The sequence below is a fragment of the Cryptomeria japonica genome, chromosome 7, assembly GCF_030272615.1.
Source record: "Cryptomeria japonica chromosome 7, Sugi_1.0, whole genome shotgun sequence".
In the NCBI taxonomy this organism is placed as follows: domain Eukaryota; kingdom Viridiplantae; phylum Streptophyta; class Pinopsida; order Cupressales; family Cupressaceae; genus Cryptomeria; species Cryptomeria japonica.
In genome coordinates, this window is record NC_081411.1 from 105,267,796 (window position 1) to 105,294,832 (window position 27,037).

At 34.0% G+C, this 27,037-nt stretch overlaps 1 protein-coding gene across 1 annotated transcript; it reads right to left on the bottom strand.

Annotated features, from left to right (window-relative positions):
- Positions 1–21,874: 21,874 nt before the first annotated feature.
- On the bottom strand, positions 21,875–25,516 carry LOC131045073 (GDSL esterase/lipase At2g23540). The gene is made up of 5 exons (XM_057978590.2): positions 25,231–25,516; positions 25,026–25,144; positions 22,896–23,111; positions 22,544–22,802; positions 21,875–22,433 (listed from the first exon to the last, which is right to left on the bottom strand). Exons 1-5 carry the CDS (start codon positions 25,469–25,471, stop codon positions 22,285–22,287), a joined length of 984 nt encoding a protein of 327 aa, XP_057834573.2. The 5' UTR covers positions 25,472–25,516; the 3' UTR covers positions 21,875–22,284.
- Positions 25,517–27,037: the final 1,521 nt, after the last annotated feature.

The following is a 27,037-nucleotide window of genomic DNA, read 5'->3' on the forward strand; positions in this document are numbered from 1 at the left end:
ATAAAAAATAACAACAAGAATCTCAAAACTCAAAGAAAAATCCAAGTATCAACATCAACATCAAAATCAAACATGGGAACATTCAAGAAATGGAGAAAATTGTACTTTCAATGATCTTAGGTCCTAGGCATTTAGTTCATACATAGTCTATTTAGTGTCCTCATATTACACAAAGTCCTTGCAGAAGTCCTCACTTCACGTAGAAATAGCTTCAATCTTTTTCAAAGATTGCATGCATGAATCATTCAATCATCATCTAAGTTCATCTTAGGATCCACCTTGGTCTTGCATATCACAATAGGGTGCATTAGATTCCACATCTACCATCTTAGTTTCAAAGGAAACCCTTGCATAGTCTACATTTCACTTCATCACTTAGTAGAAGTCTTAAGATCATATCCTTTGCATGGGTCTAAAAGGAGATGGTGATTTCCCATTTGAAAAACCCAATCTTGGGCCAGAAAATGATCAAATAGAAATAATTGATGGTTTGGATAATCTTGCTTGGGAAGTCAGAATTGATCTTCCCCAATATGAAGAGTTTGAAGCTGTCTTAAATGATAAAATTCAAAAACTATGCACCTTGATATGGAACTAGAAAAAGAAATGAACAAAGAGAACAAGAATTTTTTTGACATTTTGTTGAAAAAATAATGGAAAATAATCCAATCCCTCATCAAAGATCTTAGTAGAGTGTCATCATTTATAGATTTCATAAGTCTTGCATCCATCTTAATCTACCATTTTCATTTTAGAAAGTCATAGTGAGTCATAAAGAGTCAAGATCACTTTAGAGATACATAGATTCCATTAACAAGATCGCAGAAAGGTAAGATGGATCCAAGCAATGACCCCTTGGTTAATCCCACCTAGAATATAGATTTTGTTGGCAATATGGAGGAATTGATTATGTTTTTCATTGATGATTGATGTCAATACTAGTTGTTATGGTTGGTTACCAATAGACAGATTTTCGTTACTGGTAGAAGATCTAGTGTTACCGATAGAAGGGACTATCTATTAGACACTTCCGACATGTTTGGATCAATGGAGTATGTTTGGTTTTATGTGTTACATGTTTTTGGAGCATGTTTTGGCTATTTGGTATTGACTTGGTGATCAAATGCTATCATACACTCTAGTAAGCCTATACTGGTAAGGGTTTAAGGTTTTACTGATAGAGCTTTTACTGAGAATATTTGACAGGATGCATAAGTGGTGTTAGTGCGGATTCTAGATGGAATTTAGGATGTAGAAGGTGATCCTTGATCGTGCCTCGACTGGTTGGAGACATTTCTTTGGCGTGGTGGACCCAGATTAGGTCTGGTACCTATCTAGGTTATGGACCGGTATCATGTTAATGTGTTCTCTACACGTTACCAGGATGATTTATGGATTGGTTAATGTTGTTTTGGTCTGAAGCTGACATGAAATATCATTGTAATATGGATTTATGTAATTATCTTATTGTAATATCTTTTAGGTGGCCAATGTAATTGGTTTAGGCCTTAGGCTTTGTATAAATTGATGTAAGATCTCATTGTAGATCATGGTATGGGAATGGAAATATCATATGTGAAAGAGATTTGGTTGATCATTGAAGATCAAATTGGGTTTATGTAAGAGGTCAAAGGCCTCTAGTATTGAGCTTAACCAGGATTGTAATCAAGCATGGTAATGCTATTTCTAGCAGTTCATTCTTCTGGATTGTTGTCCAATTACTTTGAGGTGGTTATAACCTCTCTATAGTCAATGAGACTCTTTTGTAATGAGCAGTATGCTCTAGGAAGTATGCCTTCCTGCAGGTGTAGGCCCCTCATTGTATCACATACTTTTTGCAGAAGTATCATTTGGTTGTGGGTAGGCTTCCCACTGTGGTTTTCCCCTTTACCAGGTTTTCCACATACAAATCATGATGTTATGTGGTATGGTTGCATTGTGTTGATTATCTATTTTCATTCTTAAGTCTTATTGCTTATCAGTATATATTTCTGCTATTCTGGTATTTAATGTTTATGTGCTCCGGTTAAAGGTTGTAAAGTGGTTTGATTGGGGTAAAAGTACAAAGTTGTGCCACACTTTTATAAAGGAAATGGTCAATGCTGAGTCAACTTTTTAAATTAAATCAATAGAAAGTGAAATATTTTTTTTGAATTTTTAAATGATGTAAACTACTAAAATTTATATTCTTATGTCTATTTTATGTTTGTAATTTTAACACAAATTTAAAAAATAATCTAAATACATTTTTTTATCAAGTAAACACTATAATTTAGTTGTTGAAAAAATGCTGAAATTGAAGTTACACAAGACACCACACTTTATTTAATGATTTTTTTTTTCTTGAATTGTTTTTTGTATATTGATAACTTGAAACTTTAGAGCATGGATATATTTTTTACTATTTTTTATAAATATATATTTTTTAATAAATTTGAAAAGTTGTGTGTGCTGAACTATAACTCTTTCCAATTCCCACCACCTTTTTTCTTAATTATTTATCCAAATTAGAACAGAATTATATCATCTTGACATAGATTCTTTTCTCTACTGTATCATATTTTTTCAATTTTTTTTAATAAATTTTAGTATTTTTCCTTGACAAGATAATCAACCTTATATTTTAGTGTTGACGATCTAATTTAAATAAAAATAAAATATAAAATATAAATTTTTTAAAGATTAAAAGATATATATTTTGGAAAATTCACATAGATCTATAAAAGGGTATTTTTACATTTCAAAAACAAAATTATTTATAAGAGTAGGAGTTGTTGGAACATTGAGTTTTTTTTTTTGTAATTAGACCAAAAGTAGTATAAAATATACATATAGTAGACAGTTCCAATTGGAAAAGTTGTGGCCCATATATAACTTAGCTATAATGAATCTATATAGACCATATATTTGACTAAAATTAATTTTTAGTTAGAATAACTTAAATCCACTTGTGCTGATAAGTTAGCCTGAAACGTGACATAGTTTTGTGCTTTTACCCATTGATATAATTTGCTGAAAACTGATTCACTCCCCCCTCTCAGTTGTCCACCAGTTATCCTAACAGATTTATTCATGAATCAACAATCATAAGGTAGAAGACCGATGATGTTACCAACAAAGAATAATAGGATGCCTTCCATAGATGAAATCTAACATAATATAACATGAGGAATTGGAGGAAGCCCAACAAGATCCAACACTTCTCATGGTTTTGAATGTACTCATCAATAATGATAGAGATTGATATCTCACACTTTTAGTTCAAAACAGGGCCAAGCTACCCCCAAGTGTTGACGTTTCGACAATCTTACCATCGGGGGTAACATTGGCCCAAAATATTGCTCAAGCACCTAGTGTGACACAAAATCAAGCAACAACAACCCACACTACAACCACTTTAGCTCAATCAACAGTTGCATCTTCAAGCACTAGTCTTACATCTCAAACCACACAAAGTATTACAATGCCAGGCATATTGAATACTTCAACCCAAGCTACAACAACCATGGCTCAAAACACTATTGATGCAAGTAAATCTCAACCTACAGTGTCAATTGCCATGGGATCCACATACATTGGTCAAAATTTAAACCAAGGATCAAAAGGAATGAATAGCTCAAGTCAAACAAATGTCAACACACAATTTGCATATTTCACACTACCTGGTGAAATTCAAGGCACACAATTGCATGGTCAGTCAATATTTCAAGACGCTCCAAGTTACTCAAACATTATTCCTTTTTAATGAAATGCTTATAGGGTCATTACACCTTTGACCCAGACAAAGATCTTGGCTCAACAAGTTGAGAATCTCCAAAAGCGTATGACCCACATATAATCATTTAATGACAAGAAGAGATACACTATGGACGATCTTCGTCCTTATTATTTTGATAGAAATTTATACATGCCACCTTTTGCGCCACATTTTGAGACTCCAAGATTCAACGAGTATAGGGGGAAAGTTGATCCCAAGGATCATGTGAGAGAGTTCTTCACAACATTTATAGAAGTGGCCCATGAAGACACATACTTGATGCACCTATTCCCCAAAACTCTTGGAGGAACAGCATTAGAATGTTTTTCACATCTACCACCTCAGATTGCTTCATGGGTGAGTTGGTTGAGCTATTCATCACAATTTTTTCATTCAACATAGACAATCCAATTATCCTAATGGATCTGTGTGCAACTAGACAAAAGGAAGGTGAAGCATTTGCTACATTCTTACAAAGATGGAGAGATATATACCATAGATGTCTTAGTCACATTTCCTAAGTTGAGTAAGTAGACATTTTTATTGAGAACCTTGTTCCTCAAGTAAAATATCCATTGAAAATGTAATGTTTAAGCACTTTCGAAGAAATTATAGAAAAAGACATAAAGTGTGAGAAGGGATTGTTAGAACAAGTAATATTGAAACATCACAAGGATAATGGACCAACCATAAATACAAGCAATGAAAATCCAAAATTTTGGTCTAAAAACAAGAATGTTACAAATGATGGGGTTGTAGATTCCCGTGTTGTTAATAGAGATCAACCAGTGATATCATTTCAAGGACAAGTTGATTATTTTAATAGGGATCAAACTCAAAACAATAATGTAAATGCCAATGTAGCTCAGTCAAGCAATCCAAGACCCTAAGGGTCAATGCACCAAAAAGAAATTTCATACCATTGGGGAAACTGATTGAGTCAGTTCTCAAGAAGTTGATACAAAATAATGTCATGACTTTTCCAGAAGATTGACCTTATGAACCTAGTCCATTCAAGTCTACTTGGCAGAATGACAATTATTTTTGGAAATACCATAGTTCCAAAGGCCACACAACAACAAGCTGCTAGAAACTCAAGAACCTGATACACGACCTTATTGATAAAGGGGATATCAGTGTGGAAGCTGATAAGAGATTAGATAATATAGACCACACCATAATCAAAGACCCTTTTATTAAGAATTATAAAGTGAAAGCTTCTAGTTCAAGTGCACAAAATAACAATGTAAATTATACCAATGTTGCATATGATTATGCAATCAGTGCAAGAGATGACATAGTGGCCACAATTACAATAAATCCAAGCAGCAATTGTGTTGTTATCACCCAAATATCCAAGGTCACATTGCAAGGGGTACCATCAAAACCCCCTCTACCAATAAGCAATTACAATACGACTGACCAATTGAAAAGGACTCCAACTCAAATTTCATGGTTTGAGTTGCTTCACATCTCACCGGCTCATAAGGTAGTCTTAGACAAGGGATTACAAGAATTTGTTGTTGCTAGAGATATAGATGAGAATACATTTCAATCCATGGTTGGAAATTTGGTAGCTTCCAAGGTAGCATTCATTGAGCAGGATATACCTACGGATAAGCCTATGGACAATGATTCCCTACACTAGAGGCTCTTTTTCATAGAAAGAAGGTTCAAAAAGTACTCATAGATGGTAGAGTCAGAGTCAATATATGCACTTTGCATCTAATAAAAGCTCCAGGTTACTCTGAACATCATATTGAACCCACCAAGAGAATAAATATCAAAGCTTATGATGATGAATTATTCCCCTCAAGGGTGTAGTAACCTACTCATTGCAAGTAGGACCAATTACCACAAATATCACCTTCCAAGTCTTAGATAGAGAATTGAGGTACAAAATGCTATTAGGATGCCCACAAATACATGCTATGCAGAAAGTGCCATCAAGTTTTCACCAATGTGTTAAGCTCCCTTACAATGGCATTGAGATCACCATACATAGTGATCCAAACCCTTTTTAGCATTGAAATTACCTAAGAGCAAGTATAGATAATCAAGTACCCATCAATCAAGAAGCTCCACTCCACATGCAAATAGAATCCCTAAAGATTGCAAAAATATCAGAATAAACATCTTGCACACCTACAACACTTCCTCTTCAAATAAAAAGTGAAGGGTGTGGCAAGTATTCATGCTTAGGAACATTGTCAGTAGGACAATTGTTTCCCAGGTCTTTTGAGAGAACATTGCCAAATCTAACCAATAAAGATAAAGGGAAATAAATTATCCATTTTTTTTATTCTTGTTCATTTATTGGGTGGGGAGAGATTAATGAAGAATCTCTAGATGAATATGTCAATGGACGACTATATAAAGAACAAAATGACACTCCAAACATCAAACTCCCCTTAGAAAAATATGGTAATGATTTCAAGATGTTACAGCGACATAGTTATGATGGAACCACATGCTTGGGAGCACATGCACAAGGCATCATAGAGCCCATATTACCTTCAAAGAATCCAAAAAATTAGGGATTAGGGTACATTGGTTGACAAGAAAAATAAGAAAAGCTGGACCAAATACCCCAATTATTCAAAACTTACTAGTAACAGGTGAAGATCATAGCCTTGAATCACCAAGACCAAACAATGAAATAAAATCAATCTTTTAGCCAACATCCAATACAGTGATGGAAACAGGAATTGCACCAACATCAAATACTTCCACACCGTCATCACCAACTAGTACATCAACAAAAATGAGGATAGCGCCCACAAGAGAGGGTAATTTAGTATTACCCCTATCTCTTATTCAAGCACTGAATGAGGCCTCTATCAAAGAAGAATAATCTACAAGTCAAGCCACTCTCCCGGTCATCATTAAAATGACTGATAATCCTCTTTCTCCAATTGAATAAATTTATGAATATGAATCAGATAGAGAAACATATAGAGAGAGTATAACTGACTCACATGATTATGAGTTTCTATCTCTACACTGTTGCAACACATTTTTAGCATTTAGAGCTTATGAAAACCAGCCAATTGTGGATGATGACATTGAATATCGAGACATACCAATAGACCCACCATCAGTCAAGTATGTTTTTGACAACAGAATCTATATGATCTCAACAAGACCTCCTCCTACTGAAGGAAAAGATCTTTGTCTCATGTACCCTCACCTAATCGATTGGGGGAAAGAAATACAACCGCAATTAGATTAGTTTCAAAATGATGAAGGTATAACTAAATTCTTGGGTGCAAGGGATGTACTTCCTTATGATGATCATAAAGTTGGATTCACCATAGATCTAGATAGAACTACATACCATGGAGAAGGAAGCTCCTCTTCCAATTTAGATGATGAAATTGAAGCAGATTGTATAGTTCACAATAGATTGGATAACCTTCCCATAGACAAAGAACAATCAACATTACTAGCAAAGAAACTGAAGAGATCAACATCAAATATATTGATGCAGTGCATAAGATACACCTAGCAAAATCTCTAGATCCTATGGAAAAAGAAAAGTTGATTCAATTTTATACACAAAGGACAATCAACTTTGCATGGTCTTATTCTAATATGCCAGTGTTAGATCGCAAAAATTAGTCTTGCATAATCTTCCATTACTTATAGGAGTAAAACCATACAAGAATAAGTTCAGGAAGATGCATCCTCATACAGTTCTGTTGGTCAAAATTGTATTACAAAATTTTTGTTAGATGTGGGTTTCATCAGACCCGTAGACTATGGAGAATGGATCTAAAATCTAGTCCCAGTAACCAAGCATACTGGAGGTATGAGAATCTGCACCAACTTCAAGAATCTCAATAAGGCCTTCCCAAAGGATGATTTTCCACTCCCTAACATAGACATGATAGTGGACTTGATAGTTGGACATGAAATGTTGTCACTCATGGATGGTTTTTATATTTATAACCAAATCAAGATCGCATCAGAAGATCAACATAAAAAAAATTTCACTTGTCCTTGGGAACATATTGCTAGAATGTGATACCTTTTGGCCTTAAAAATGTCAGTGCTACTTATCAGAAGGCAATGACCACCTTGTTTCATGACATGATACACAAAATCATGGAAGACTATGTAGATGATTTACTAGCTAAATCCATGACAAGAGATGAACATCTGGATGTCTTAGCTAAAATATTTGACAAACTTGAGCAATACAATGTCCATCTCAATCCCAAAAAGTGTATGTTAGGAGTAACATATGGTAAACTCTTGGGGCTCATTGTATCAAATCGTGACATATAAATAGATCCAAAAAATGTAAAAGCTATACTAGACATGTCCTCAACCACCACACTCAAACAATTAAGAAGTTTTCAAGGGAGACTACAATCCATAAGATGTTTCATTGCACAATTGGCTGACAAATGCCAACAATTTTAACATCTTTCGAAGAAAGGTGTCACATTCAAATGGACAAAAAATACCAAGAAGCATTCCAAACATTGAAAGAATATCTTTTTTTCACACCAGTTTTGGTTCCACCAGCGCATGGGAAACCATTGCTCCTGTACATATTCACAACAAATTCCTCTTTAGGTGCTCTCCTAGCACAACATGTTGAGAAAGGAAAAGAGAGAGCTATCTACTACATTAGTAGAACACTCATAGGATATGAAATTAACTACACACCAATAGAACAAGCATGTCTCGTAGTGATCTTTGCATCTCAAAAGCTAAGACACTATATTTTGTGTCATAAATTCCACCTCATTACACATTTTGATCCACTCAAATACTTGTTGAATAGAGAAGAATTAACTAGAAGAATTGCCAAGTGGGTCATGATACTAAGTGAATTCGACATGGAATATGTTAATAGAAAAGCCGTAAAGGGGTAGATCATATAAAACCAACTATCAGAGGCACCCCTACAAGACAATCATCCAATGGTGGTTGATTTTCTAGATGAATTGGTCCAAAATACATGGAATATCTTGACTTACCTCTTTGCAAAATTTGTCCAAAATACCCTGCCAAGAGTCCTTGGGAGGATTACCAACATAGATAGGAATGCCCAGGTAAGTCAAGGGAAGGGAACTAAACTAGAATCTCAAGATATGAGCAATCCTCATCTGAATGGTTCCAAGTGTTTTGAAGAAGAGAATGGAAGATTTATCCTCATTGATCAATTGACCCAAAGCATCAAGATAAACATCCAAGACTTTACGTAGATTTATAGCTTCTCTGATCCAAGCTAGTCCCATCAGGGCCGTATCATCTACAAACTGTAAATGGGATAGAGGAGACATTTCTACCCAAACTCCAACCTTGAATAATACCCATACCCACATTATACTTAATCAACCTCCCAAGACCCTCAACCAAAAGAATAAATAAGTATAGGGAGAGAGGGTCCCCTTGACGAAGACCCCTAGATGCACTAGGCAACTTAGTATGATCTCCATTAATTAGCACCAAAAATGAGGTAGAAGAAACAAAACTCATTACCCATTGGATCCATTCATCAACAAAGCCAAAAGCCCTAAGAATATTCTGGAGAAAGGAAAAATGGACTCTATTAGAAGCCTTTTCTAGATCCATCTTGATAAACATAGCTTTTTCCTTGGAGGCTGCAATAGAATGAATGGTCTTAGTAGAAATGACCACACCATCCAAAATTTGACAACTGTCCACAAACCCACTTTGCTCCTCAGAAATGACACCCCCAAGATAATTCTTCAACCTTTCCACTATCAACTTAGAAATGATCTTATAAATCACATTACAAAGAGAAATAGGATTGAACTGGCCTAACTAGTCAGCCCCATCACTCTTGGGAATGAGTGCAATGAAAGTCACATTCAAAGCCCAAAGCATTTTCTTATTCCTCTGGGACTCTTGGACCACCTCCAATAAGTCTAATTTGATAATATCCTAGAAATACTGATAGAACTCAATTGAAAACCCATGTGGTCCAGGGGCTTTCCCCTTCTTCATGTGAAAAAAAATCCTCTTAAGTTCTTCCAACAAAATAGGACCCATAAGCTACTCATTTATCTCCCTAGTAACGAGAGAAGGAATACAAGAAAGAACTTGATTCTCCTCTTTCGATTCCCCCTGAGAATCCTCACTAAAAAGTGATTGGAAATACTACAAAGAGTCCATAGAAATCTCCTACAAGGATAAACACTTCTCACCTCTATCATTAACCAAAATAGGAACGGAATTCCCATATCTTCTTTCTTTCACCAAATTCAAGAATAATGCATTATTTTTATCTCCCGCTTGAAGCCAATCAATACAATCTCTCTGTTTCCAGTAGATTTCCTCCCTAAGATCCTACTCCTCTAAAACCTTGAATACCATGTCTTCCTCCATAAGCAAGGCTTCTGACAATCCATGCTCTCTTATTTCTCTGGTAATGCCATTCAACTCTAATTAATCATCTACCTTAGGATGAAAAATATTACCGAAACACTGACGATTCCACTGTTTAAGTTGAAACTTAACATATTGCAGCTACTTGGAAAAAGTGTACATAGGAGTGTCGAAGGTTGGCCTCCCTTTCCTCCACCACTCGGCAACATGATCCTGCAAAGAATGATCCTGTAACCACATAAGATGAAATTTTAATGGAGTGCAAGCGACCCGAGTAGAAGAAGACACCAATTTTATGGGCCAGTGGTCCGAACCTCTCCAATCTATAATCTCAGAACATGTGGACAACCCTGCCACCAACCCAAAAAGTAGAAACCTGAAAGCAATCTAGCCTCTCCACAATCCAATACTCCCCAACCCTCCTATTATTCCTGGTGAACAGACCATTACTAGGCTTAATGTCAACAAGATGCAAGGTTGATATACTATCTCAAAGAAGGAAGGAAGAAGGTTCCAATCACATAACACCACCCTTATTCTCACCCAACTCTATGATACCATTGAAATCACCCACCATAATCCACAGATGAAAAGGGAACAACCCTCGCACAAAAGGAATACGAGACCACAAATTCTGCTTGCCCTAAAGATTAGTAGGGGCATAAATGTTAGTAAACAAGATATATTCTCCAGTCTCTAGACTAGAGGCAACCCCAGATAAACAATATCTAGAAGCAACCCACCATATAAGATGAATCCTCAGGGGGTTCCAAAGATAGTCCACCCCTCTAGAGGAGCCAAATGCCCCAATACATTGACATTCATCTCTTCCCCATAGTTTCAACACTAGACCCAACATACTTTCCACATATAATTTAGTTTCCTGCAAGTAAAGGGCATCAGGAGAATGACCCCTTATCAAATCTCAAACAAGTTTTTGTCTAGGGCCACTGTTCAAGCCCCTCACATTCCATGATAGCACAATCATTTCGGGGGATTGAAAAAATGAGAATCTAGAGTCTTTACACACCCTTACTCAACTAAATTATCCTCCATCAATTTGATCTTATCCAAGTCCTCCTTTCTACCAACCTTCAAAATCTTCTCTATTACTCCTTTTTTAATGAGTTTTTAATGAAGACCCAAATGTAAGATCTTATTACTTTTTACCCCAACAGATTTCAATTTTTGTGCTATAGGAGAAACATCTCCATCAACCAACTTTACTTCAGCACCAGAGGTGGGTCCCAACTGAGTCACTACTAGCTGATCCATCTCCATTTGTTGACTCCCAACCACCTGTTGAACATGGGTAGTATCCTTGTTCACACTATTAGGAGGGTAAAAGCACAAAGTTGTGTCACATTTCAGGCTAACTTATCAGCACAAGTGAATTTAAGTAATTCTAACTAAAAATTAATTTTTGTCAAATATATGGTCTATATAGATTAATTATAGATAAGTTATATATGGACAACAACTTTTCCAATTGGAAGTGTCTACTAAATATATATTTTATACCACTTTGGATCTAACTACTAAAAAATAAAAAATAAAAAATAAAAAATAAAAAACTCGATGTTTCAACAACTTCTACTATTCTAAATAATATTTTTTTTGAAATGTAAAAATACCCTTTTATAGATCTATAAGTGAATTTTCCAAAATATATATCTTTTAATATTTTAATTAGTTTTTTATATTTTATACTTTATATTTTATTTTAGGTAGGTCATCAACACTAAATTATAAGGTTGATTATCTTGTCAAGGAAAAATACTAAAATTTATTTTAAAAATTTGAAAAAAATATGATACGGTAGAGAAAGGAATCTATGTCAAGATGATATAATTATTTTCTAATTTGGATAAATAATTAAGAAAAAAGATGGCGAGAATTAGAAAGAGTTATATTTCAACACACACAACTTTTCAAATTTATTAAAAAATATATATTTATAAAAAATAGTAAAAAAATATCCATGCACTAAAGTTTCAAGTTATCAATATACACAAAAAAATTAATGAAAAAAAATTAAATTTACTAATTAAAGTGTGGTGGATTGTGTAACTTCAATTTCAGCATTTTATCAACAACTAAAGTATAGTGTTTACTTTATAAAAATCTACATTCAAATAATTTTTTAAAATTTTGTTAAAATTACAAACATAAAATAGACAAAAAGAATACAAATTTTATTAGTTTACCTCATTTCAAAATTCAAAACATATATTTTAGTTTCTATTGATTTACTTTAAAAATTTGAATCAACATTGACCATTTCCTTTATAAAAGTGTGACATAGCTTTGTACTTTTACCCAGGAACCAACCCTGATGTACTTTTATCCAAAGGAATCAACCCCAGATTCACCTCCTGCTGGCTAAGGTCATCCAAGGCTTCAAATATGTTAAAGGTATCATCCTCCTATCTCTCCTACAAAGACCTCTTTTGTCCCCGATTCCTATTCTTTGTCTTAACTGGGACGAAACCATCAACACCCACAACCTCATCAGACATGGAAGCTTTTCCTTTATCAGCCCCATCTAGGTTACGAGAAATCTATTGAGGTTGATGCACAACCGGTTTAGACCAAGGACACTTGCACTGCAAATGACCATACTCATGACATAGATGGCACCAAAATGGGTAAGTCTCATAATCCAACTGCTAGACCCAATAATAAGAGCCTGTACACATATCTAGAGTTTCTGGCAAAGGCTTACTAACATCAATTTCAATACAGATACAAGCAAAAATCATTACCTTTCTATCCAAAGTTTGCATTTAAGATCCAACTGGCTTCCCAAGCAATGAAGCGAGCATCCGTAACATATCCTCTTGACAATATTCTACTAGAAAATGAGGTAAACAAACCCACACTAGGACCCTATTCTGGAGCTCCTCCAAAGGATTAAATCCTACATGCCAAGGTTTGATGAATAACTCCACTTGGTTATAAAAATACGGGCCTCCTTCAAAGATCCTATTATGATCCTCCTTGAAATTGAATGTAACCATGAAGTAGTTGTTTGCCATCAGCATAATCTCCATTGCCCCTTCCAGTACCCAAATCCTTTGTGCCCAATTCTCTAGAAACTGCAGAGAAACCCTCATCCCCAAAAATTTGTAGTAAACGGAATGCTTTGAAAAATATTCAACATCCTCGCCAATCATCTCAGGTGAAATTACCAGTTTTGGCCTCTCTTTGCATCTCTCAAGACAACCGTTAAACTTTGAAATTCGAGATCCATTGGACACACCAACACCAACAACCCCCGAGTCAGGAACAAAGAGATTATAATAATAAGTCTTAACACCATGATTCGAAGAATGCAAACTCAAGGCTGCTCAAAAATCTAGGCCAGGAGAAGCTCCTAAGGCTTCCCCTCAAGAATTAGTCATCCATGTCAAGCCTAAAAACCCACCCCCCAAGAAAAAGAGGAAGAGAAATCCTAATTCCTCGAAAAAAACTGCTACACTTTCCACCCAAATTCCACTGAGACCAAAACCCGAGCTTGATCACACCTCTCCCCGCAAAGACCACACAACATTGCTCCAAAAACTCGTGCCAAGACACCCACCACTCAAGCCCCCACCATTGTGACGCCACCAACACCAAATGACCCTACACCACATGTCGCCCCTCCCTACAGAAACACACAACTTCCCTCCCCCTGCACATAGCCAACAAACCACACTCAAGGGCTACAGCATACATGCTCTATCTCTACTCCTGTGAAGCCCACACATCCCATCCTAGTCTATTTACTATTATAACTTCTTAAACTACCCCCTTTTCAAACATTAATTAAATATTATTTATTTAATTAATCACAATTTATTCTTAATTAAATAATATTTATTATTTAATTAACCTCATTTCTGATGTTTAAATAATTTCATTTAAATTATTTAAATTAATTCATTCATTCCTCCAAATCCTGAAATTCAAATTTCAACTCATCCCATCTAATTTTATTTTCCCAAATTCACATTTCACCAAATCTGAATTTCAGTAAATTTCATGTGCATTTCAACATTCAAAAATGCAAATAACATGAAATTGAATTTATCCTACCACACATGTTGAAAATCATGACTGCTTCATCAAATCAATTAACTTAGTTAACTCTTGAATCTCCCCTTTTCACTCAAAATCACCTTTTCTGACTAATCACTCAATTCAGTCATCTCCCTAATCTATTTAGTTGACCACTCAATCAATTTAGTTAACTATTCAATCTATTGAGTTAACAAATCAATCAAGATGAGTCCACTGATTAATCAAAATCAATTTTCTATCAATCAACAATTCAATTCAAATTCTCTTGCATTCTATCTTGAAAACCTATATAAGCAAGATCATTTTCTTAAATCAATCTAGAATAACAAAATTATAATCTTCAAAGAAATTTCCTATCTTATGTAGGATTCCCAATACAACACCTAAGAGCCACCTACATACACAATTCATAGAAGAACAATGGAAGGATTGTTACATCAATTGAGGGAGTTTAAATTAGTTTCTTTCATTATTCAAATAATTTAGCATTATTTCATTGTCAATTAGGAGTAATTCTAATTAGATTAGAGTTGTGTTTCACTCTTATAATATGATCATGTTATTTATGATTGAATTTACCCCTAAGAAACTATACACACACACATGTACATATATATGCATAGTAAAAAACTAAAATAAGAGATTAAATAGAATAAAATTTGTCTATAAATGGTTCTCAATAGAAAATATAAATGCTCTAGAAGAAAAATAGTATAATGAGATATAATAGCAGCTTGAATAAATAAAAAGATTAAATATTAGTTACATGTATAGGAAACATGAAATAAATAATAAATTAATAAAAAGGTAATCCAAATTTTAGAAAAATAGTTGGGTAGTAGACTCATGAAATTATGTCATCTACCCTTGTTTTATTAACACACTACACCTAGGAAAGTAAAAGTAAGTGTGCAATAAAATGAACTATCTAGTTACCATGAAAATTATGGAAACATAAAATAAGAAATCCCCTAAGTACATATCAACCACATCTTCCATCTTGAAAGTTATTTTTGTGCTTCCAATGGCCATCACAGGGTGGTCCCATGAGTCTAGGAACGAACATAGTAGAAGCATAAATTTATCATGATCTTCAACATTCTCACTAATAAAATTCAGTTGACCAACTAACATGTTGAATGCATTCATATGATCTGCAATGGATCCTACTTCCTCCATCCTTAGAGAATACAACTTCTTTCTCAGGAATAACTTATTTACCAAGGATTTCCCTTGATAAATATCAACAATTTTTGTACAAATGGTATTTGAATTCTTCTTCTCATGGACATTCAGGAGCACTTAATCAACTAGACAAAGTCTTATAAAATCCTGGAATTTTTGATCTATTTTATCCCATCCATCCTAGGGTGTATTTTGGGGTTTTGTCAAAGAAACTAGAACCCATAGATCTCTATCCATGAGCATGTCCTCCATTTTGATTTTACACAACTCAAAATTGTTGCCATTAAATTTATCCATCTCTATCTATTAGATGTGTTTTCCATGTCAAAGTTGCAACAAAGTTATGAAATCTTAATTTCCAAAACTCTCACTAAAACTAGATTATCAAAATAAACATGTTGCCCCAAGAACAATAACAACATTGGCGAAGCTCTAATACCAATTGAAAGGAAGCCAAAGTGTGGAATATCGCTTCTAAATGCTAAATCTAATAGGAAAGAAGATGCATAAATTTCCTAAAAACTCTTCAACTATTGAAAATTAGATAAACACATATAAAATCAGATTTAAACAAGTAAAACCACAACACTAGATACATGTGGGAAAACTCTTTTAGAAAAAAAAAACACCCAAACTCCAAAAGATAGACTCGATTGTATTATCAACAACACTAAGAATTACAATAGAATTCCAAGAGCCATTTCTCTTTAGGGTTATATACAACAACAAAGAATTCTAAATAATATCCAGCACATGAAAATACAAAATACACAAGGAAGCCACACATTTATAGAGCTCAACACAAGTGGAAAATAACCATGTTTTCCAAAAGCAATTCCAACACCAAAGAGGTATGTGGTGTCATAAAGAACAACTTGCTAAGGCCATGAAATATTGTACATAGAAATTTCCAATGCAACAATGCGTAACACATCCATAATGGTCACCTTCCTATATGCAACACCTACCTCACACTGCTTGTCAATAGAGAAGTCCACCATAAATATAAATTGCCAAATAATTACTCTTCATGACTCTTTGAACAGACTAGTAACCGTCATAGTAAATAAAATAAACTATCATAGTTCCAACATAGCAACCTATGACACTAGTCCCCTAATTTTATGACTTCCAAGCATGTTTGGAATCTAAGGTTGAGACACCTTAATCCTAACATAACATAATTCTTTATCGATATCTTTAATGGTTTGTAAATAATTTTATATAAGAAGAAATGTTTGTGATTAATGATTGTGTAACCACACCCTTCATCTACATGATAACTAATAGTATAACAATTTAGACAATGTTACATGACTAGGCTAATAAATTAGATTAATTTTGTTTCTTCTAATTAAATTTGTTGTTGTTGTTGTTGTTTTTTTTTTTTTTCTCTTTATATGACTTCTTTTAGTTGTAATTTTTGACATTCGCTTCTAGCCAAAAAAAATTGAAAACACTTGTTGGACTCTTTTGTGAATTTTTTCAGCCTATTATCTTACTTTTACCAAGACCTATACAATTTTTCTTGTGTGATACTCTATTTAGCTCTAATGTGTATATGAAGTTACACTACTCATCTTAATTTAAAAATCTGTAATTTCAAAGTTTTCTTATTCACCTTCGTCAATGAAAGTTGATTTCTAATTTATTTATTTTTAATAATATTACAATTTTCATGCTATTTCCTCCCTTTATCTTCAAATTAGTCAATTTCTTTTTATAATCCATCACTTTTAATTTTCTATTTCTTTAATATATCATTTTAATTTTTTTCATTTTTTCTTTGCTTTTTTCAGATTTTGAACATGAAGCATAATCCATGGACTAATTTTGCATAAAATTGAAGCTTGTGGAGTCATATCCATTTTATTTCATTTTTCATACTTACTTTCATCTATAGGTTTGTCTTATGTTGTTAGCTCCAATAAACCTTTCATTTGTATATTTAATTGTATCTCACATTTTCAACTTGCATAATTAGAGCCATCTGATGTTACGTTAGTCAAATTATTAAATATTTCAAAAGAAGTCATAGAAAAACTAAAAATAAACTTCACAAGAACGCAAAGGCTTAATATGAATGTCCGACAAACAAACATATTATATTATCACACCTTAATATTAACCTTCTTATAAATCAAATAAACAAAAACTTTTAAAATAGTTATGACTTACAAATATTTAAACAGAGTTTCATTGAACTCTTAACTTCTAGAAAAGTTATCAAAGTTGACAATTTTACCTTCCACTTTCTTCATAAATTTGTTTGTGAGCACACCTTTCATCAAGAATATTGATGGTTTTGGTGGCAAATTTGTAATAGATTCTTGTGGGTAGTTGATGTAAGTATTTCTTAATTGTAGATTAGTAGTCTTCTTAGGAGTTAATTTAACAATTGATTATGTTTAGGACTGTTGTTACTAAGTATTCTTTGTAGGAGGCCATTTAGGAGTTTAGTCTCTATTAAGGAGATAATTAATGAGTCTGTTACAAAATAAAATGGGAGATGGAATCATAAGAAAAGGATAGGTTTTCTTGGAGATGTGGAGATGTAATGTTTTCTTGTTCAAAATATAAAGAATTCATAATAGAATTTTCAAGGTGGATAAAGCCTATTATTATTTTTTGTCTCTATTCTAGAGTGCCTATTTCCTCTATTGCACAAAGAGTGTGATGATTAATTTGCAGTATTTGAGGCTTGTTTGCATCACCAGTCCAAGTCATGCATTAGAGGATATTGGAATCCAGCTAAGGATGCTAAGATCAAGGAGCTTGTGGCTCAATATGATCCTTAGAACTATAATGTTATGTGTGACCTTCATCATATTTTGTGTCTCTTAAATAAAGAAGAGAAACCAATATGATAGAAAATAATAGCTTGACCCATTATCATGCAATTAATGAAACAAACATGGTTGCAGAGGAGAAACCCAAAATATGGGCTCTAAGATTTCAAGCTCTTAGCATTCACTTTATAGGAGAATACATTGTAAATTCAATGTTCACTATAGCATAAGGTTAGTTGCAATATTTATGGCAAGCAATTGCAACGTGAATGACATGAATAGCTGCAGGCAATGTGAGATGGTTGGGTCGGTGCTAGTTAGTTGGTTTCGACAAATAGTAAGATAATTTATCTACTAACATCCCCCCTAAATTAATTATCTAATTGGTTTAAGGTATCCCTCCATAAACTAAAAAAGATGGGTCTTGGTCTAAAGCCTTCTTAGGTACCCATTTAGTTATTTGGTTTTCACAAATAGTAAGATAATTTATCTACTGACATCCCCCATAAATTAATTATCTAATTGTTTTAAGATATCTCCCAATAAACTAAAAAAGATGGGTCTTTGTCTAAGGCTTCTTAGGTACCCATTTACAATACTTAATTGCTCCCCCTCACCAAAATAACTTTGGATTTTTTATGGATTACCCCCAGCCGATACATTTCTAAAGTGGTTTCAAGTTCACCACAAAATTTCACTCAAGTGGTTTTGGGTAATCTCAAACCCAACAAACTTCTCAAGTGGTTTCTAGCTGACCACAAACTTTTCACTCAAATGGTTTCAAGCTGACCATAAACTCTTCATTCAAATGATTTTTTTTGGCAACAAACCATCATGACGAGGAAACTAATTTACAATGCACACAATATCTGATTATCACCATAGACTTATCCTTTTGTATTTGCATTAATTATTAAGTCCATATAAAAAGAAATCCATCTATTGAGACACATGGGTAATGAACCGTTGTACACACTAGTACAATAGGAATTCTTTTTTAGATGCATGGCTCATCAATATTTAAATTAAAACATTTTGTAGTTTCAAATACAACTGAACATGCATCCCTTACAACAACTTGATCATGATACCTACTTCAGTTTTATCTTGTAACGAAAGTGACTAGCACTCAATACGTTTGCCCAAAAAAACACATTCATTAACTATACCCTTTTACATCTCAATATTGTGGGGATCTATTTGACTTTCGACCACTTTTGACAAACGACATTGCCATCATCTAAACACTATGGAGGACCCTTTGATCTAAACACTTCTTTATTGGCAACCTCCATTACATACGACAATCTTTTGAAATTTTTTGAGAAAAAAGAGATCAGATCTGGCTCTTAAGCAGACTTAAACCACAAACTACTGGCACCTCTCCGCGACCTTTCTATGCTTGCAAACTTCACAGATTCACAATTCCTATTAGTAGCTTTCAAACTTCCAGCGAGCCTTGATTTGGGCGATCTATATCTTCAGGCACATCCTTCAAGGTTGCGGTTGCTTATTTCCTCTCTAAAACTTCTGGCAAATAACAACGATCCAACTTCCTTCTGCTTGGATCTTTGAGCAATCACCAAATGTCCAGTAAAAAGAAACACAAAATGAAACTCCGCAAACTTTAAACATGAACTGAAAACCAAACGGAGAAACAAATCAGAACACATTAGCAAAAAGCCAAAACCGAGAACACTCATCAACTAGAGCTAATTGGAGCGCTCACCAGTTCAATCGTAGCACACATAGTTGACACTCAATCCATATCAAACACTAACCCCATGTTCCCATGTGGCTGTTTATGAGCATTTTTTGCTTAAATTTAAGCAGCTCGAGTGTTCCCATGTAAAATTTTAATTAAGGGAAAAGGATAAATTGGAATCTTTTCCTATTTTAGTGGAGCAGCAAATGCTTAAAAATTGAAAATAAGCTTTGAAAAAAAGGGGGGGCTAGAAATAAGCAGCCACTGCTTATTGAAAAAAAGACACATGGCTTCACCATATTTTTTTGCTCTCCTATTTACTTTCCTAAAATTTTGCTTATGAATTTTATTTGCAAAAAATATTATCAATGATTTCATTTACAAAATGATTTAAGAAGATTGCATAAAAATAAGCAGCCATTTGACTATCCATGGGGCCACCTGTTCCATAAATTGCTCCTTAAAAAATTGAGCTGCTGCTGCCAACCAAAATAAGCTAAGCAGCAGCATGGAGACATACCCTAAGAGCTAGACCTATATAATTTTCTTCACTTAAAGACAATGTAATATGCAATCTTCACTCCTATCATGCAATTGATAAACCGTAGGCTCTAGTATCATGAAAAGAAACATGGTATAGAGGAGAAACCCATAAAATAGCCTTAGGCTCTAGTACCATGAAAAGAAACATGGTATAGAGGAGAAACTCATAAAATAGCTCTGAGAATGTATTCTCATTCATCTAATTTATAGTCAAATATGTAATAAATTCTATGTACACTATAAATATGAGTTAGTTGAAATATTAATTGAGGACAGGTGAATGAAAGCCCAACGTGAATGGCATGGGTGGCTGAAGTCGACTCTTGGTTAGCTGTGGTCTTTGTTAACAGATTTGGTGAAACAATTAATTTATCACATCTAACATCCCCATAATTCAATTGTACTAATTGTTTTTCGAATGGGTCCTAATCTGAACCCTCTTAGGTATCCATTTACAGCATTTCACAAGTTTTGTCTAAATAGACTTTTGTGTCCTACAGTCTTCCTCTTACCAAAAATTTCTTTGGATTTTTACAGCTTATCCCAACCAATACAATTCTGAAGTGATTTCAAACTGACTACAAACTTCAGATTCAAATGATTTTGGTTAACCACAAACCTGACAAACTTCTCAAATACTTTCTAACTGACCACAAACTCTTCACTCAAATAATTTTTATGAAGTGATTTCAAACTGACAACAAACTTTACACTCAAGTGATTTTGGCTATCCACAAACCTAACAAACTTTTCAAATACTTTATAACTGACCACAAACTCTTCACTCAAATAATATTTAGATGACCATAAATTCTACAGTCAAATGATTTTGACTAACTATACACTTTATACACTTTGCATTCATCACTGTGGACATCTACCTGCATTGATTATTGAGCTCTAAGATTTCATGCTCTGACGAGCAGTTGCAACGTGAATGGCATGGACGGCTGCAGGCAACGCGAGACGGCTGGGTCGGTGCTAGTCAGTTGGTCTATGCGGACAGATAGTAAGATTTTTAATTTATCTTCCGACAATCAAGACAGCGATAGAGCTTGCAGATCTGGCTTGGAATGCATACGAATTGCGATAGACTAAATGGAAGAATCAAGCTTAATTACAGATCATCACCAGTGCTGGCTCAAATTGGAAAAAAGCTCTGGATCAGTAGCACTCTAAGAATCAATGTTTGCGAGCCGTTTTGGTTGAATGTGAAAACATCATCGATGAGATTCGAGTACATCCAGCACAAGATAACTCTTGCCAAATCTGTCACGGGTTTTCTCTGAATTAGCACTAATAGCAGCAGAGAGCAAAAACTTAACAATTCACACAAACTTCAAGTTCACACAACCTCATAGCTCATATGTTACATAGCATTAACGAGTAGAGCCTACAATTAATAGTATACAACTTGTAGCCGAAAAACAAAAACTACAGCTCAATCATAGCATACATAGCTGATACTAAAATCACATCCCCAGACGTTTAGGAAGCTCTGAAACATAAAAGCACAGAGAGAAATAAACCAGAGCTTACCGCTCTTGGCTGGAGCACATAGATAACAGGGTTTTTTATTCAATTTATAGAAATACATATGATAAATTCTGCAAAACAAGAAGCATAGAGTTCGTTCGAAATTTATTACGGATGGGTTGTGGTAAGATAGTAGACGGCTGTAAGCGGCGTTGGGCAGCTGGTCTATGCCAAGAGACTTTTCTAATCAATTTATTTAGTCTAACAATAACAACTATACTTCGGACAGGGTTTGAGAACTTGTAGTAATCAGACTTGTTTTTCCCAAGACCAGCATAGAGAGATTAATTGGATACATAACAGAAGAGTTTCCACTCCAGATCTTCTCTGAAAACAGTTCATAAAGCTTGTGAGTACCATGAGATCCATCCCAGAACACGTGTGCTTATATTGCCGCAAAACATATTCTGTGGACTAGTCTTTCCACAGCTCACTTCTGCATTAAACAATCCAGATCCACAGCATGCTGACTTAGAATCGCTGAATCCTACACCAAGATTTTGCATAGATCCACTTCAGTTTTCAGTGGTACAATCTCTAAATCCAAAAGAATAGAAAAGTGAAAAGATAAGAAATTCTTTGCAAAAAGCAACTTACCAAAGGCTTGAGGATTTTGAATTATGGTCATTAAATGATCATAAGCATTAAGCTGGATGATGCTCACTCCATCGAGTTTTTCATTGAGGAGAGTCACAAGTGACTTGGAACCACTGTTATATGCTGTAGCCAGCTGGTTTGCGGCATCCAAACATTCCCCGTGTGATATATTGTAACCAGTATATTTGGTGTAAGGAGTACAACCCACAGGTGGAATGTTGAATATAAGGAATTTTCTAGCCCCGCCATTGTAAAGCCTCTGTCAGGTTAAACAGTAGTAATGATTTAGTTCTTCTCTAAAAGAAAAGATGTTATAGTAAGAAATTTGTAATTTGATAAATTTGAAACTTACTACAACAGTTTGATTAAATTTGGCTAGCAGAAGAGTGACAAACTCTGTTGAAGCTGTAGTGTTTGCTATGTAGGAGCCAATGTCGTTGCCTCCAACTGTAATGCCAAATAAAGACTTTCTCAGGTTCGCTTGGGCACCTCCAGATGGGTCTGAATTTGTTAGATTATTAGAATACTGTTCGAACATAAATAGTTGTTCGCTCATACTGATAACTTTCTGGAAGATTATAGAAGATTACATACAACGACAAACCATGATTTTAGAAAGTGGCGTGTTTAAAAGATTTATAAATCTTTAAAATAATAATACTTTGACAATATTGATTGTAAGAATATAAAGAGCAATGCAGAGATGAGTAAGATTCACAACTGTAGAATCAAGAATTAATATAAATCTGAAACCACCTGCTACCAACAGTACAGCTATATAAATTGTTTCCTGTCAAGAAGTTTTTTAGTAATTTTTTATTGATTTGATAATTTATTTATTTTGGAAGTATAAATAAAAAAGGTATGAATATGAGTTAAAAATTGAGGGGAAATGTTTTTTAAAAACTATCAATCAGACATCATTTTTTCAATGTGGCAACTCTACATTCAAAAAAACTTGATTTCTAGTAAATTCTTTATGATCATTAAAAAGAAATTAATTTTGAATATATATAGAGAGAGAGATAACGATAAAAAATATTATCTCATCTTATCTTATTAAAACTTTACAAGTTTCAGAATCAATCAATTGAATTTAATTCTTAAAATCACTAAAATATTTACCTCCAACTTTTGTATATAGACTCTTCTAATTAATATATGTATATATCTATATACTCTCGAGGTATCAGCACAATCTAGGCTAGCACCCAACCTGCCTTACCTCGGGCTTACTAACTGCTAGGTTAAGGCTAGGAAGAGGCGAGTTGAAGGGAGAAAACCTAAGGCCCAAGCCAGGTCCCCTATCTAGGTTAGCACCCAACCTGCCTTACCTCGGGCTTTCTAACTGCTAGGTTAAGGCTAGGAAGAGGCAAGTTGAAGGGAGCAAACCTAAGGCCCAAGCCAAGTCCCCTACTCATACCCACAAAATAAAAAAAAATAAAAAATAAATGAGTATAATTTTTGAGTTACAAAATAAAATTAATAAAAGAATCTTTTGGAACATAAGGTTTCACAAAACTATAGAATTTATTTATTATTTTCTTGCTTTAATTACTCTAACATTATAATAATTATCAAAGTGTTGTAGCTATGGGTTGAGAATAATTTATTAGGGTGGTGTATGTTTCTTGACCACACCATTCTATAAGGTTCAAAATATGTAAGGTATGATATAAAAGATAAGGTTGGGATAATCCTTTGGGTGCTTTTGGTGGAATGGGTAGCCCTCCATTTTTGGCTCTTAGTCTAATCGGTGTCACTGTAGACTTAACGAATGTTAAAGATAAGGATTGGATCATACCTCAGACAATTTTGATGGAATTGATATCCCTAAATCCTTTAAAATTGAATAAAGAGGTATCAACAAAAACTAAAAAATTGATACTCTAAATCTTTAACTCCAAAACAAAAATATATCAACTTAACCCTACACTCCTCTACAAAATAAGAGGAAAAACTAATAGATAATATTAAATCTCCATGAAGAAAAAACAGTTATAACGCGTATTATTTACATTAATTTGTTAGTGAGTAATCAAGGAAAACAACAGTACAAAAAACCATTTCAGATTAAACCAAGCTGTTCTCATCTCACAGTTAAAGTAGGTAATCCAATCCTAGATTCAAACAAACCCAAACCGCAATAATTTTACAATAATAACTGTAGGACAACTTTGGAAGAAATGCCCATTGCACCATGAATGGTTGAACAGTTGATGCAACTTACTGTGTTTCCAAACTATAGAACAGCACAAGAATTTTGGAAACACTTCATGCAATCTTTAAACAATTATCTTAATGATTAATGTAGCTCCAGACTTCAACCAAAAACACAGCTTAGCCACCGAAAAACAATTATTATACAGGGTCTAAATCAATATTTATCTATTTCCTGCACGATTTTCATTACTTTTTGGGGCTGAAAAATGATTTTGATTATCGGTAAAAACTATAAGGAAAATAAAAACTGAGAAGAGACCTTGTCGACCCCAGTTGAGTCGAGCAAACCGCTACTTCCTGATGCGAAATTTATCCCTCTTGTAAACCTCGCATTTGGTTGGAGGTAAGGAGGAGGATAACTGAGCCCCAAACGATCAGCTGCAACCAAAAGCAGTATTAAACTATCTAAACCCAAACAAAACAGATTGAAGAATAGCATACAACTCTGTAACAAGAAATTATACCAACAAAGTCGAAAGCGGTGCGGCCATCTGTAAAACGACCAGTTGAGCAGGGGAAAAATGATATGCCATATGGTGTGAAGTTTGCACGCGCTGTACAGTTTGGAATATAATTATTATTACCCGCATCCGCTAACAAGTCTCCAAACAAATACATGGCTGGCACAATAGGCTCCTCTTCAGCTGCTCCAAAACAAGTTACTAGCCATAGCCCAACTAAAATACTCAAAACTGAGCTTTCCATTCTCTTCTTTAACAACTAGTTATAACACCACACTTTGTGAATCTCTAACTCATTCTCCTGCTTAAATAACGTCATGCTGCTGAAGGTGCAGATAAAAAAGACAAATTTGTGTATGTGCATTAATACGGTGGACCACAATTTCATACAATTCATATGGGACTGGACCCGAATTTCATTGGAATTTAGTTGCTAGTGGACACCACAAACGATGTTTGATCCAAGTCGAATGCGAGGAACGTTGGCCAGATTTATACCTAATTCATTTCAAACCACTTACTTTTTTGTCCCGATTGAAATCAATTAATAACACATTTGATGGTTGATGTATAAGTTTAATGCATGTACGGACATTAATTGTACATGTAAATGAAATAGCAATGGTAATGAAGAAATTAAATGCTAAATGAACCACAGAAGATTGAGGGGGACACTTAAGGATTCATGATACATTCGTTCCTGGAATGAAAGACAGCACAGCTGCCAAAAATGTCTATTATCAATATATTATCAACATAAACTCTGAAGCATTATCCCCATGTGCTCATTAACAACCAGTAATACTTCCTAGAGGACGATAAGGAATATATAAAAATCTGGAGGTCACAAGAATATGTGGTTTATATAAAGAACCATTGTGTGAGTTATATGTTTCATAAAATATTATTCATATGGAGGCCCGGTTTTCCTCCTCGTATATATAAAATCTTTGTTTCGAAGTTATGAATCACACTAATCCTTTAGAATGGAGGTAGAAAAGTCAATGCCAGCACTCTCATGTAAACATAAGCAAGAATTCACAAGAATATGTGGTTAATATAAAGGACCCTTCTGTGAGTTATATGTTTGGGAAAATAATATTCATAAGATAATGGTCCATTTTAAGGTTTAATTTTCATGAGGGCAATTATTATTAGTTATATTTTTTTGTTTTCTTTTTAAAATTATTTTGATTATAATTTAAAAATTATATTATTTTTAAAGTGTATTGGTGAATATATACGAAACCATATAAAAGAAAAAGAATTAATCAACATGTTTTACAAACATTTCATATTTAGTGTAGTAAATTGTATATCTTTACGATTTCACACTCCACTGAAAGCCTATATTAGTACTTTTCTTACTAGTTTTAAATATTTGGGCCCTATTATACATTAAATATTTATTATTAATCCCACAATTTAATTGTCATCATATACTTAAATTAGGACCATATCTAGCATCACAAACCCCAACACTCAAGTTTCGCTCATCAAGGCCCTATTTTGGTGGGACCTAGGCACCCAACACACATGTCTTGCCAAAACTTCTCCAAATTGCTGCAATTTCTAGTGTTAGATTTCACAATCTAAAACATGGTCTTGATTTTTGTGTATGACCACTTTATGTTGGCCTAAACTTTAAAATAACCTTGTGATCCACATATAAAGCACTTCTTCTATCATTCATAAGGTTAAGTTTTAAAGAAACAAACAATCCACATGATACATAATTAAACAGTAGATCCAATTACAAGGAGTGGTAGACTACAAGTATTCAACATTCACATATGATTTCATATTTGTA